At 43.7% G+C, this 14,589-nt stretch overlaps 1 protein-coding gene across 2 annotated transcripts; it reads left to right on the top strand.

Annotated features, from left to right (window-relative positions):
• LOC8080316 (pentatricopeptide repeat-containing protein At3g26540) lies at positions 10,837-14,509 on the top strand. Of its 2 annotated transcripts, none has more exons than XM_021463936.1 (2): positions 10,837-14,086; positions 14,170-14,509. In XM_021463936.1, the coding sequence occupies exon 1, from the start codon at positions 11,088-11,090 to the stop codon at positions 13,260-13,262; it is 2,175 nt and encodes a 724-aa protein (XP_021319611.1). In that variant the 5' UTR covers positions 10,837-11,087; the 3' UTR covers positions 13,263-14,086; positions 14,170-14,509. The 2 variants fall into 2 exon arrangements, with proteins under 2 accessions (XP_021319611.1, XP_002447868.2); XM_002447823.2 differs by having other exon boundaries at positions 14,148-14,509.

Below are 14,589 nucleotides of genomic sequence, written 5' to 3'. Positions count from 1 at the left end.
GCATGTGTAAAAAGATAGCTTTATGCAAATAAAACTAAGCCTCATCCTTGATTTGTCCATATGCATATATATTATTATCCCCTTCCGTAGGGTAAGGTTGGATTTGATGAGTACTTTGTACTCACCCTTGCTTTATTAAACAGAGGAAGATCCGGACTTCGATCCCGAAGTGGCGTTCGAGTAAGGTCGTGTCTGCACCCAACTAAGCCTGTGGCATTGGGACTCGTCAGATGTTCGATTGTGATATCGTTTGTTTCTGGGTCCTTTGGACCTATATTGTATTTTGGTGTCTTATTATTATAGCGTGCCTTCCTTGTCCACGCTTTCCGAGACTACTGCGCTGAAACTTATTTGATGTAATAAATGTGTTACTAGCCTCCTGGGACTAGTATTGTATCACATTTGAGTTCCTGGTTTTCCAGGGGCGCTTCAGGTGGTATCAGAGCCGTAGTTGGCTGTAGGACGCGACCTTAGGCTTTTCTGGACCAGTATTTTACTAAATAAATATATTTTACAAAAGTTCTTACCCTCTTCCCTCTATTTGAAAAAAAAAATATTTACTCTCATCTATGTCTCTCAGATGGCAGAAGGAGTTTGGACCAGCAGTTACTGTCTAAGTGTAGAAGGCTTTCCCAAGCTCTTGTATGCTACCATGCAGAAACTTGGAATCAAGGATCGCCCAGAATATGAAGGCAGAGAATATGAAGAGCATGAGACCGAGCGGTGTGAAGTTACCGTCTATATTGGGAAAAGTGAGGACTTCCCTAATATAGCTGAAGCTTGGAGCATGACTGCGACCGGGTTTCGGTTTGCAGATACATATCAAGCCGTCGCCCGCAAAGTCTTGAGGTACCTATGCCAGATCTACGAGAAGCCCATCACCCGTACACCCATGAGGTTCTTTCGACCCGATGAAAAAGACCGACCAGTTTGGAGGACCCGCATGGAGCTCTTGCAAGGACGTTACTCACTTGAAGATGACCCAACTGTGGTATTCATGACCACGTACCTTCTTGCTCTAAATAAGCAATATGATGAGCAGGCCTCAGAGTTAAGGAAGTGCATCCATCGTGCGCAGGAAGCCGAGATCATAGTTAGAAAGCTCCATGTGCAGCTTGCAGAAGCTCAGGCCCAAGCAGCTGCAGCCGAGAGTCGTGAAACCGCCATTGCTGAAGTCTTGAAGGCAGCTGAAGACCGCCATGCTCAGGAGTTGAAGGATGCCTACCTTATCACCAGGATCAAAAGAAGGATGTTAGCAAAGGAAGACCAAGAGCCCATAGTCCTAAAAGGTATCCCAATCATGTCCCTAAAAACCAAAAGAAAGATGGACATAGAAGGGCCATCAGCTCCCCTACCCACAGAAGCCTCTCATGAAGCTTTAGAGTTGGAGCCCAGTAAGGAAGAAGGATTTCCCCTCCTCACCCAGCCACCACCAAAAGAAGACGGTGACCCACCTCTTAGTCCAAAAGAAGAACCACAAATGCCGGAAGCATGATCCTCCTCAACACCAAGGGAATGAAGTCGTTCTATCCGAAGAAGTTGAAGAATAGTAGCACCTAGTTCCTCCTTATGTCTTGGGGAAGTGAAGTTTACTTCACTTTTGTTCAACCCCCAAAGTAGATGAATCGTATTGTAGTACGCTTATTTCCTCCATTACTATGTTGTAGACCGCCCTCTTATTCAAAATATATATTTGTGCTTGTTGGTTGTGCTAAATAATTGAGTGCTCCATGTTGTTCCCTTACGGGATAGCAAGTCTTAAAACTTGCACCTTTTTAAAATATAGCGTCTTAACAAAAAAACAACATCACTCAATAGATCTAACCCTTATCTAATGCTTTCTCATCTTAACCAACAGATGCCTCATAAACCAGCTACCCGCTCTCAACCAAGTGGTCGTGCAGCTAGTAGATAAAGCCAAAATCCAAATGAAAGTCAAGCCAACGCAAATGTTGATGGTATTCATGAAGATGAAGTGAGTCAGACTAGGAACCATAATGAAGGAGATGACTTGCCCCCTCCTCCAGTAATTGACTTAGCACAAGTCATGGTAACTCAGACTCGCCTTCTAGAGACCTTGGCTCAAGGCATGAACCGCCCCAGGAACAACCGTGGAGCCGAAGTCCAAGACAAGATGACTGAGTTCATGAGGCTTAAGCCACCCACCTTTACCGGATTTGACAACCCCATGGAAGCAGATGATTGGCTTAAGGTGATTGAAAGGAAGTTGGACACAATCCACTGCGATGGAAGGGATAGAGTTCTGCTAGCATCTCTCAGCTGACAGGAATTGCCCTTTCTTGGTGGGAAGCCTATAGTGGAGCTGTGGACAATGCCAACACAATCACATGGGAAGAATTTGTGGATGAGTTCCGCCGGTACCACATTCCAGATGGGATCATGAAGCTGAAAGCTGATGAATTTCGCAACTTGAAGCAAGGAAATAAAACCCTAAGTGAATACATCTTCCAATTCACTGAGTTGTCTCGTTATGCCCCAGAATTGGTCAACACTGATGTCAAGAAGCAGACAAAGTTCATAGAAGGATTGACCTGTGAGCTTAGAACCCTCATGACCCCACAGATCTATCCAGACTTCAACACCTTGATGAACAAGGCCATTCTGACTGATGTGGCCAAGACTGAAGAAAGGAAAGAACAAGCGCAAGTTTCTGGAGCGCAAGGTTCAAGATGGTGCTAGATCCCAGAGGCTGAAAACCTTTAGCCAACCAAGCCAGCGGACTCAAGCCCCAATGCAGTTTCGCTCTCCTGCTAGTGTCTCCAATAACCAAATGCAGTCATCATATCAACCTAAGACAACCTATCAGAATCAAACTTATGGCAAGACTCAACAGAACAGCACTGGTCAAGTCACAAACAATGTTAGGACTTGCTTTAATTGCCATGAGACTGGACACTACATCGCCAACTGTCCCTACAAGAACAACCCACCAGCAGTATCCACTCAGTCCCACACTGTTAATGGACCAAGACGTGCAGTGTCTGGAGTCAACCGTGGTTTCCCTCGCAACAATGGAAACACCAACAATAATAGCTAGATGATGAAGCAACCTCAACAATCCTATGGTAGAGCTCGTGTCAACCATATTCATGCTCAGGATGCTCAGACTGCTTCAGGAGTGGTACTTGGTGAGTTCTTAGTCAATTCAGTACTTGCAACAGTATTATTCGATTTTGGAGCATCACATTCATTCATATCATCAAGTTTTGTTGAGAAGCGTCAAATACCCACAGTACTACTAAAGTTACCCCTAATAACCCAAACACCTGGGTCTGACATCAAATGTCATCTAGGTTGTTCAAATGTAAGGATCATTCTAAGTGGGGTAGTTTTCTTAGCAGACTTAGTAGTGCTCAAGTCCAAAGGAATAGATGTTATCCTTGGAATGGATTGGTTAACCAGACGCAATGGAATTATTAGTTGTGCAACCAAGGAAGTATCATTAGTTAACCATGAAGGGATTAAAGTGAAATGCCAAACCCGAGGGTCTAAAGTTAATCCAATGGTCTTCAACTTGGATGCAAGGACCATAGAGGGAGTACCAATAGTGCAAGAATACCCTGATGTATTTCCTGAGGAACTACCTGGAATGCCACCAGATAGGGATATAGAGTTCATCATTGATCTTATCCCTGGGAATACCCCCATAGGCAAGAGACCTTACAGAATGGCTCCGGCAGAGTTAGCTAAACTAAAAGAGCAGCTAAGAGAATTACAGCAGAAAGGTTATATTAGACCTAGTTCTTCACCATGGAGAGCCCCAGTCTTGTTTGTGAAGAAGAAAGATGGAAGTATGAGGATGTGTGTGGATTATAGGTCCCTAAATGAAGTCACCATCAAGAATAAGTATCCCCTGCCAAGGATAGATGATCTTTTTGATCAGCTTAAAGGAGCCAAGTATTTCTCTAAGATCGATTTGAGATCAGGTTATCACCAACTCAAGATCAAGAATAGTGATGTCCCCAAGACAGCCTTTGTAACCAGATATGGACAATATGAGTTTACAGTGATGTCTTTTGGATTAACCAATGCCCCTGCCTATTTCATGAACCTCATGAATAAGGTATTCATGGAAGAGTTAGATAAGTTTGTTGTAGTCTTCATTGATGACATACTTATCTACTCTAAGAGTGCTGAAGAACATGGGCAACACTTGAGAGTAGTGTTGGAAAAGCTAAGAAGACATAAGTTGTATGCTAAATTCAGCAAGTGTGAATTTTGGCTTGAGAAGGTTGCATTTCTAGGCCATATCTTGACAGATGAAGGAGTTGCAGTTGACCCTGAGAAAGTCGAAGCTGTCTCCCATTGGGAGCAACCCACCAATGTGAGTGAGGTTAGAAGTTTTCTTGGATTAGCTGGATATTATCGAAGGTTTATAGAAGGATTTTCCAAGATAGCCAGACCCATGACAGAGCTTCTTAGGAAGGATAAGAAATTCACTTGGACAGAATCATGTGAGAAGAGTTTCCAAGAGTTGAAGAAGAGACTAACAACAGCACCAGTGTTAACCTTGCCAGACATTCACCAAGATTTTATCATATACTGTGATGCCTCAAGACAAGGTTTAGGATGTGTTCTCATGCAAGGAGGAAAAGTGGTTGCTTATGCATCCCGTCAGCTTAGACCTCATGAGCAAAATTACCCTACCCATGATTTGGAGTTAGCAGCTATAGTACATGCTCTCAAGATTTGGAGGCACTACCTCATTGGAAACAAGTGTGAAATCTACACTGATCACAAGAGTTTGAAGTACATCTTCACACAGTCAGACTTGAACCTAAGGCAAAGAAGATGGTTGGAGTTAATCAAGGACTACAACCTTGAGATTCATTACCACCCAGGAAAGGCCAACGTGGTAGCAGATGCCCTAAGCAGAAGGTCATATGGTCAGCAGTTGGTGCCTAAGAACACTCACCTACAAGAAGAGATAGCACAGTTGAACATGCATATAGTACGTCAACCTCAAAATGGCAGTCTGATGGTGCAGCCAACTCTTGTGGAAGAAATCAAGCATACACAACATAAGGATAAGGATCTGATGAAGATTCGTGAGCAAACTGGAGAAAATAAAGCTCCATACTTTAGAGTGGATAACAAAGGAGTATTGTGGTATAAAAATAGGATTTGTGTGCCCAAGGAGGGAAAGTTTCAAGAATTAATCCTTGATGAAGCCCATAACTCAACTTATTCTATCCACCATGGTGCCACCAAGATGTACATGGACCTAAAAGAAAGATATTGGTAGAATGACATGAAGGCTGATGTGGCACGATTTGTTGCACAATGTGATGTTTGCCAAAGGGTTAAAGCAGAGCATCAAAAACCAGCAGGCTTGCTCCAGCCATTGCCTATTCCTGTTTGGAAATGGGATGAGATAGGCATGGATTTTGTGAATGGATTACCCAAAACATTGAAAGAAAATAATTCAATATGGGTAATAGTGGACCGCCTTACCAAGGTTGCTCACTTCATACCTGTGCACACCAAGTATAGTGGAGACAAGTTAGCCCAGTTATATGTGGATAACATAGTCAAATTGCATGGTGTGCCAAGTAGGATTGTATCTGACCGAGGTACCCAATTTACCTCTAAGTTCTGGAAAAGTTTGCGTGAAGCTATGGGAACCAAGCTAGATTTTAGCTCAGCTTATCATCCTCAAACAGATGGTCAAACTGAAATAATAAATCAGATTATGGAAGATATGCTAAGAGCATGTGTGCTCACGTATGGTAAAGATTGGGAGAAATGCCTAACTTATGCAGAGTTCTCCTATAATAATAGTTACAAAGCTAGTTTGGGCATGTCACCTTTTGAGGCCCTGTATGGAAGAAAATGTAGAACCCCATTGATGTGGTCAGAAGTTGGAGAACGAACCTTGCTTGGACCAGCCCTTATAAAGGAAGCAGAAGATCGTATAGCTGAAATCAGAGAAAAATTGAAAGAGGCACAATCACGTCAAAAGAGCTATTCTGATAAAAGAAGACGAGAGTTAAGTTTTGCAGTTGGAGATTTTGTGTATGTCAAAGTCTCTCCTATTCGAGAAACTCGAAGGTTCCAAGTTAGAGGCAAGCTAGCACCTCAGTATATTGGACCATATCAAGTACTACAGAGGATTGGTGCTGTAGCCTATCGTAATCGGCTACCTGAAGAAATGTCAGATATACACAATGTGTTTCATGTCTCCCAATTGAAGAAATGTCTCAGAGTACCAGAGGAACAAATATCGCCAGACACTGTTGATTTACAAGACGACCTAAGATATCAAGAAGTGCCAATAAAAATCCTAGATACAGTCACCAAGCAAACTCGAACGATAACAGTCCGAATTTGTCGTGTTCAGTGGAGTAGACACACTGAAGCAGAAGCAACATGGGAAAGAGAAGATGCCCTGAGAAAATAGTTTCCTCATCTATTTAGGACCCAGCCGAATCTCGAGGACGAGATTCCATTTAAGTGGGGTAGGTTTGTAACATCCCAAAAATTCACATTCAAAAATCGCTCGTATTAAAAATTATTTTCAAAATATATTTCAAAAACTATAAAATAATTTGAGCTCTATAGTATCTCCATCTAATCCATCCATATTTTTCGCGCACAAATAACAGCGAGTACCAGCAAGCTTACATGCAAGAAAACATAGCAGTGCACCTACACGAATATATATCTCATGCATACATGCATGCAGGACGAGCATGCACCGTCCATTTGCATGCACCTGCATGCAAGGACATGGTGATTAGGCACCGTCCATTTGCACGCACCGTGCATGCAAATGAGACATTGCCATTTGCATGAAAATTAGGCACCGTCCACCGTTCTGTCGTCCTGTGTAGCCATGCACTACAGTAGCAATTCTAATGGCACGAAGCTGAGCACCAGAGGCATAACCTCACTCCTCTGGCTATAAAAAGCCAGCCTCGGGTGCTCACTCTCACCACCCGAGAAGCACGTTCACTCACTCGCTCACTCACTCTCACTTCGCGTATACCGTATACGGCCATATGCACAAGCCGAGCTCGACTGTCGTCGCAAGACGAGGTGAGCAGCTCATGAGCATCTTCTTGCTCTTCTCTGTCTTTCTGTAGTATTTTTCTGTATTTTTCCTTGTATTTGTCTGTACCGGTTCACTGCCAAGAACTCCACGAATAGAACCATGACATACAGACGAGCTCTAATGACCCCTGCTAATTTCTCTCTAACCATGCATGCGTGGGCCATAAGCATTAACTTCACCAAATAGTACATGCATGCATGCACTACCAGCCAAACAAATGCCCACGTGAAGCATCCATTCCTTAATCATTGTTAGCCTTTTTCGTATGATTAAAGTCCGGCCATTTTACAAATACCATATGCTAACTCTGATTTTAATAATTCTTTTTCCTAAATTCATCTAAAATCATGATCCACCTCCCATATTAATTTCATGATTTTTGGAGCTCATTTGAATTTATATGATTATTTATCTGTGCTTGTTGTCTGTGTCGTTCGTCGCGTATTTTAGCTGACGGAGTGAACGAGCCGGAAAACGAGAACGTTGGAAACGAGTACCGCGAGTTTGACGCCGAGGACCCGGACTGTCAGCAGGAGTTTGCCGAGGACGCCGACGGAGGCAAGTCCAACCGATCCCCTTTGATGCATATTGATCCTATTTTTAAACACAACCCGTAGAAGCCGTTTTAAATATTGCATGTACGATATATGTACGAAGTATTTTTGTTGCTTAGTTAAAACCAGTTGAATAGCCATCCTTGAATTGATATTACCCGGTAATTGTCTTGTTCGAACCTAGAAACAAATAATATGCTATGACAGAAATATTATTATTTAGTATGCTTAGGACTGGTTACTCATCATGGATACTCATCGCTATATTTTTCAAATATAATGATTTTAAAAGTAAAAGGTGTGAGTGGTGAAAATAAATTGTGGGTATTATGAAAGGGTTAATGAACAAGTTTTAGATGTGATTACTATAGAGATGGGGCGGATGGGATCTTTTTTGGGGATGCCCTGGTGTTGTGGCTTATACCTTGCGGGGTTAAGCGTGAAGATATCCGCCTTGTCTCGATTAAGGACTGAGTTGATGATTCATCTTGCCTAACTCATTTATCGTACAACCACTCGCCTTGCATGGGAAAGGCTTAGTCTAAATCCCTCTAGTTAGTATGGCAATCTCCTAGAGGCAGGTGTGCAACGGGACACTAAGTGATGTATGTAAAATTGTTGAAATATATGAAAAGAGCTTTGTGAATTATTGTGGTATCATGAGATGTGACCTTAGTGTTTCCGTGGTGAGCGCCATTACTTAGCTATGGAGGGTAATGACTTTGATGGATCTGTGCTTGCACGACGGTGTAAGTTATAGTATCCTACTTGTGGGAAAAGTGTACAACCTCTGCAGAATGTAAATCTATCTGGATAGCCGTGTCCGCGGTCTCGGACGGGTTATGGTTTAGTTTCAACAACTAGATTGGTTGGTATGAGTGAAAACATGAGAGTGAGTGTGATTTTAGAAATAAATGGTTGACTGCCATTGTGTTGTGGGAACAAGGGTTCAACAACACTTAAAATTGTGATCAAACCCCCATTTTCAGAAATACTATCATATATGGAAAAAGAGGTCTTTTACAACAGTATTTGTGAACTGAAACCTTGCATGTGTAAAAAGATAGCTTTATGCAAATAAAACTAAGCATCATCCTTGATTTATCCATATGCATATATATCATTATCCCCTTCCGTAGGGTAAGGTTGGATTTGCTGAGTACTTTGTACTCATCCTTGCTTTATTAAACAGAGGAAGATCCGGACTTCGATCCCGAAGTGGCGTTCGAGTAAGGTCGTGTCTGCACCCAACTAAGCCTGTGGCATTGGGACTCGTCAGATGTTCGATTGTGATATCGTTTGTTTCTGGGTCCTTTGGACCTATGTTGTATTTTGGTGTCTTATTATTATAGCGTGCCTTCCTTGTCCACGCTTTCCGAGACTACTGCGCTGAAACTTATCTGATGTAATAAATGTGTTACTAGCCTCCTGGGACTAGTATTGTATCACATTTAAGTTCCTGGTTTTCCAGGGGCGCTTCAACCTCCAGCCTCGGGGCACAGAGTGCTTACCACTTGGACTGCGAAGAATTGTTATATAGGAACACCCACAACCTTATTTAATAAGGGCAAAGAAGGAAATCCCCTCTAATTAATCACTCATTGATATGCACAATGCTATCCTAAGCGACTTCTAATTGCGATATGGAAGGAGTACATAGTATCTTTGATCCTGAGGCTTAATGATGGCTATGGTAATCATTTGCAGCTTGGCAGTATCTTGTGAATGTAGTAGCATACCACTACTACTATTGATGACGTGTTATCAAGGTACTAAGGACAGCTTGAACAGTGTTAAAAAGAGCTAACTCATAAAATATTTTGTTCGCTAAAAAAGAAACAAAATAATAAGCTAGTTCTTCGCTAAGAGCTAAGCTCACACACTTATCTATGACTCATGTGTCTATGCTTACATATTTTTCTATACTAGCTTGTTACTTGTTAGACTATTGTATTTCAACTTCTTTTGAATCCATATGAGCTAGTAAGTTGACTCCACTAAGGTTAATCTACTAGTTGCTACTCAATTAACCACACATATGCCTAAGGATTCAGTATCACTACTACCGGTTTACACAGAACAGGTTTTTGGATTAGCAGAGGTGACATGATTGCCCATCTTAGCAAGTAGGCCTCCATAAATGAGACATTTTAGAGGTGGAGTGCTCCTATGAAAATGGCAACTACAAAGGCATGTGTCTTATGATACCCATCTCTATTAAATCAGTAGAAAATAATAATAAAAGAAGTAGCTCCTCAACGTCCTATTCTTGGGTCCACATGCTACGCTCTATAATCATAGTCACCTCCATAGTATGCATGTTGCCACGCTGTCTTCAACGTCTTTTGGATGGATCTGCACATCACCATGCCAAAATCCACCATGTGAGGAGAGGGATAGGGAGAGGATACAAGAGGAGCCAAGGACTAGAGAACCCATGGCCGATCAAGCAATGAGACATACCTGATGGAGCTCAAGGACCATCGATAGCGTTGCATCTCAATGTTAAGTGGATCCAACTATCCATTCGCTGGAGCCCAACCGATATGTGGATGTGGACTCTATTGGAGAGGATCCATGCATACTGGGTGGAGAATTAAAGATATGATGGGTGGGTTGAACTGTTGAAGGATAGGTACCTTTGAGTATAAGTGTTCTTCTCAACGTTCCTCTCAGAGGTTACTCAAAGCTGAACTCTCCAGCTGGGTGGTCTCATCTACTTTTCCTCCAAGAGAAGACGAGAAGAGTTGGGGTGAATAAGAGGACAAAGTCAGTGTGAAGGGCCACCATATCTGGATCATCATTGGGAACATATTGGCGGCTTCCATACACGTTGATGGAGAGTTGTAAAGCAGCTAGAGTGCGGAGATAGATAAATGTTGTGGCTAGAAAGAGAGCATGTGCGGTGACTTTGAATGTAGGACTCGAAAAAAATCCTAGGAAGTGACTTATATGCTGAACTACGCATTGGAAGTATTTTTAGAGGTGGAGGATTTTCGAGGTCTGCCTCTAAAGTCTAAAACTGTCATAATTTGTACAGCTAGCTTTTTACATTCATCTTTAAAAATTAATTTACAGATAGAATTATTAGTTGTTGGGTTTTCTAATAATTTTCAGACACGACACTTCTACATCGTGTCTCTAAGAATCAATTTATAGCACCGTGTCAAATATAAAAATTCTCATGATTACAATGGAGTTGAACACTATTGGTCTTATACAAGCTAGTGTTGATTAACAGTGAGACCTATTACAAAGGAGCAAAAATGGACAATAAGTTATAGAATTTGTTACCTGATGTAATCGAGCTACATTTCAGACCACATCTTAATGCAAGAAAACTACAATTAGCTTTTCTTAGAGGAATCTAAAAAAATAGAGGAAATAATCACAAAAAAAAAAAGAAAAAAAACAATTTAGGCCCTCAGATAGCGCAGCACCCCCATTACGCGTATACTATGGTAGACCCATCCTGCCTTCCCGCCAACATGGCGGCCGCGTCCGCGTCCGCCGTCGCCTCAACGGTGTCCGCGATCTCCCACCACGTTGCCGCCGGGCACCTCTTCGCCGCCATCGACGCCCTCCCCCCGTGCTCTGCCTCCTCCCTGCTCCCGCCCTCTCTTTACGCCTCGCTCCTCCGCTTGGCAACCTCCCGCCGCTCCCTCGCCGCCGCCCGCCGCGTCGCCTCCCACCTCGCCTCCTCTTCGTCTTCTTCCCCTTCCACCTCGACCTCGTTCGCTCCAACATTCCTCTTCAACCGCGCTATCGAGTCGCTCGCTGCCTGCGGCAGTCTCGCCGACGCGCGGGAGATGTTCGACGCAATGCCACGCCGGGATGGCGGATCCTGGAACGCCATCATCTCCGCCTCGTCCCGCGCTGGGCACCCTGCAGAGGCGTTCTCCCTCTTCGCTGGCATGAACTCTCTTGGCATTCGCCCCAAGGACGTCACACTGGCATCAGTGCTTGCCTGCTGTGCTGAGTGCCTTGACCTGCGTGGTGCACAACAGCTCCATGGTCACATCGCAAAGAGAGACTTTCAGTCCAATGTGATTCTAGGCACGGCACTGGTTGACGTGTATGGGAAGTGCCTCTTGCTTACAGATGCAAGGCGGGCATTTGATGACATCCTGCAACCCAATGACATTTCGTGGAATGTAATCATCCGGAGATATCTTCTCGCTGGTATGGGCGACATGGCAGTTCATATGTTCTTCAGGATGGTATGGGCTGGCATTAGGCCACTGGTATATACTGTCACACACGCAATGCTTGCTTGCCGGGATAACGGTGCACTTAAAGAAGGAAGGTGCATACATACTTTTGTGCTCCGACATGGGTATGAACACCATGTACACGTGCGGAGCTCAGTTGTAGATATGTATGCAAAGTGTGGTGACATTGATGCAGCGCTAAGGCTCTTCAACTTGGCACCAAAGAAGGACGTGGTGACATCCACTTCAGTTGTGTCAGGATTGGCTGCTTGTGGCAGGATTGCTGATGCAAAAAGGGTGTTTGATGGCATGGAACAGCACAATTTGGTATCCTGGAACGCTATGTTGACCGGTTGTGTCAAGTCCATGGATCTGACTGGTGCTTTAGATTTGTTCCAGCAGATGAGGCACGAGACAAAGGAGCTTGATGTCGTTACACTTGGTTCTGTGCTCAATGCCTGTACAGGGCTGCTTGACCTTGGGAAAGGTGAGGAGCTCCATGCACTTGCTCTCAAGTGTGGTTTGTTCAGTTACCCCTTTTTGATGAATGCACTTGTGAGGTTATATTCCAAATGTGGATGCCTGAGGAACGCGGAACGGCTTCTTCTATTTGAGATGGGATCAGAGAGAGAGAGATTCTCCTGGAACTCACTCATCTCAGGTTACGAACGCCACTCCATGAGTGAAGCAGCTCTGCATGCTCTACGTGAGATGCAATCTGAGGCAAAACCTAGCCAGTCCACATTCAGCTCTGCCCTTGCAGCCTGTGCAAATATATTTCTGCTGAATCATGGCAAGCAGATTCATGCATACATGATCAGAAACGGGTATGATATTGATGACATACTGCGAAGTGCACTGGTTGATATGTATTCCAAGTGTAGTCTGTTTGATTATTCCTCCAGGATCTTTGAGTTGGGATTATCTAATGATGTCATCCTGTGGAATTCTATGATCTTTGCATGTGCTTACAATAGCAAAGGTGACTATGGGCTTGAATTGTTTGATGAAATGCGGAAGCAGGGGATTAGGCCAGACTCTGTCACTTTCCTTGGTGCTCTGGTTTCATGTATCTGTGAAGGGCATGTTGGGTTGGGGAGGAGTTATTTCACTCTGATGACTGATGAGTATAGCATCATCCCACGCATCGAACACTATGAATGCATGATCGAGCTGTTGGGCAAGCATGGATACATGGTTGAGCTAGAGGATTTCGTGGACCACATGCCCTTTGAGCCAACAACCGCGATGTGGCTTAGGATCTTTGACTGCTGCAGGGAATATGGGAACAGAAAATTAGGGGAGAGGGCTGCGCAGCGTATCAATGACAGAAAACCCCTTACTCCAGTTATATTTTTCGAGTCCACTCCTGACTACAAATGCAGTGGCAGTGATGATGAAGAGCCCATGTCATTCTGCTGAGGTGGACAAAACTGGTGATGATTGAGATTCTTGTTGAGGAGTGGTCTTTTTGGTGGCTGAGAAGCTGAATGGGCAGTCTGAGATGCTACAAACTTGAACTTGACCTTTTAGCTGCCTATAAGCTGGTAGGATCAGCATTCAGCAGCACTTATGATACCCTGCTAAAACGAGAATTCAGGCTGGACCCTGAGCTCATGTGCTGATTGACCTGATAATTGATGTCTATCAAGGGCTTAACCTCCTCTCCTGCCTTGGGGGTTTGCATTGGGTCAGAATGTAGTTAAGAAGTATATGATCATATAGTGCTGGATTTCCCAATTGCAGACTTCACTTTCAGCAGTTCATCTGTCTGTCGAGTAAAGTACGACTATCACCATCAATCGAGTAAAGTATGTGCATCTACAGTGCAAGATTCCATCATCTGGAGATGGACTTCTGATGGCCAGTATTCCACGTCAGCGCACAAGGCACAATTCAAGGGCTCCTACACTAGGCCCAAACCAAAGTTAATTTGAAGCACATATGGAAAACAAATGCAAGCCTTCACTTGGATTTTGGTGCAAGATAAAACTCTAACCACAGACAATTTGGTGCTATGGGGTTGGCCTCACCATGATGCATGTGTGCTGTGTAATGGCCCCCTGAGACTGGAAGACACCTTTGCTTGCAGTGCCCCTTTGCCTAGGCGATCGGGAACCAGGTTCTGACCTGGGACCATTTTAGCATGAGGCTGCCTGCGCTTTCAGATGTGAGCACAGCGATTAGCACCTGGTGGAAGGAAACAGCCCGCAAGATCCCAAAGGACAAGAGGCGCAGTTTCAAAGGTATGGCCGTCTATATCATGTGGAACATCTGGAAACATCATAACCAGCTCATCTTTGACAGCATGTCCCAAACGGTGCAACAGGTTGCTCTAAAAGTGAAGGAAGACATTTCTCAGCATAAAAGAGCTTTTAACAATCTGCCATAGTGTTTGTTTCCTTGGCTCAGTGTCTCCTTGTGTTCAGGGGAGGTTTCTCAGCCTTTGGGGCTTTTCCTGTTTTATTAGTGATGTGGTGTAGCAGCTAGCAACTGCCTCTCCCTTAGTTTTGGATTGTTTGTTCTCTTTTTCGTACCTTAATTGAAGGGCAGAGCTGCTGCAATTTGTGTTAAAAAAAAATCGAGCTGAAGCTTGATCTACAATGAGAACTCTCGGAGAGCAAATGGCATGCCTCGAGTTAAGATAAGAAGATGCTGATGCATTTTTAGTTGCATCTGGTGCTGTGCATGTTAACTATAAATGCCTAAAACAAAGATTAACTGTTGTGTCCAGATGCTGAATCTATAT

Source organism: Sorghum bicolor, chromosome 6, assembly GCF_000003195.3.
Source record: "Sorghum bicolor cultivar BTx623 chromosome 6, Sorghum_bicolor_NCBIv3, whole genome shotgun sequence".
NCBI classification, from domain to species: Eukaryota; Viridiplantae; Streptophyta; class Magnoliopsida; order Poales; family Poaceae; genus Sorghum; species Sorghum bicolor.
This window is presented reverse-complemented; position numbering and strand designations above follow the sequence as displayed.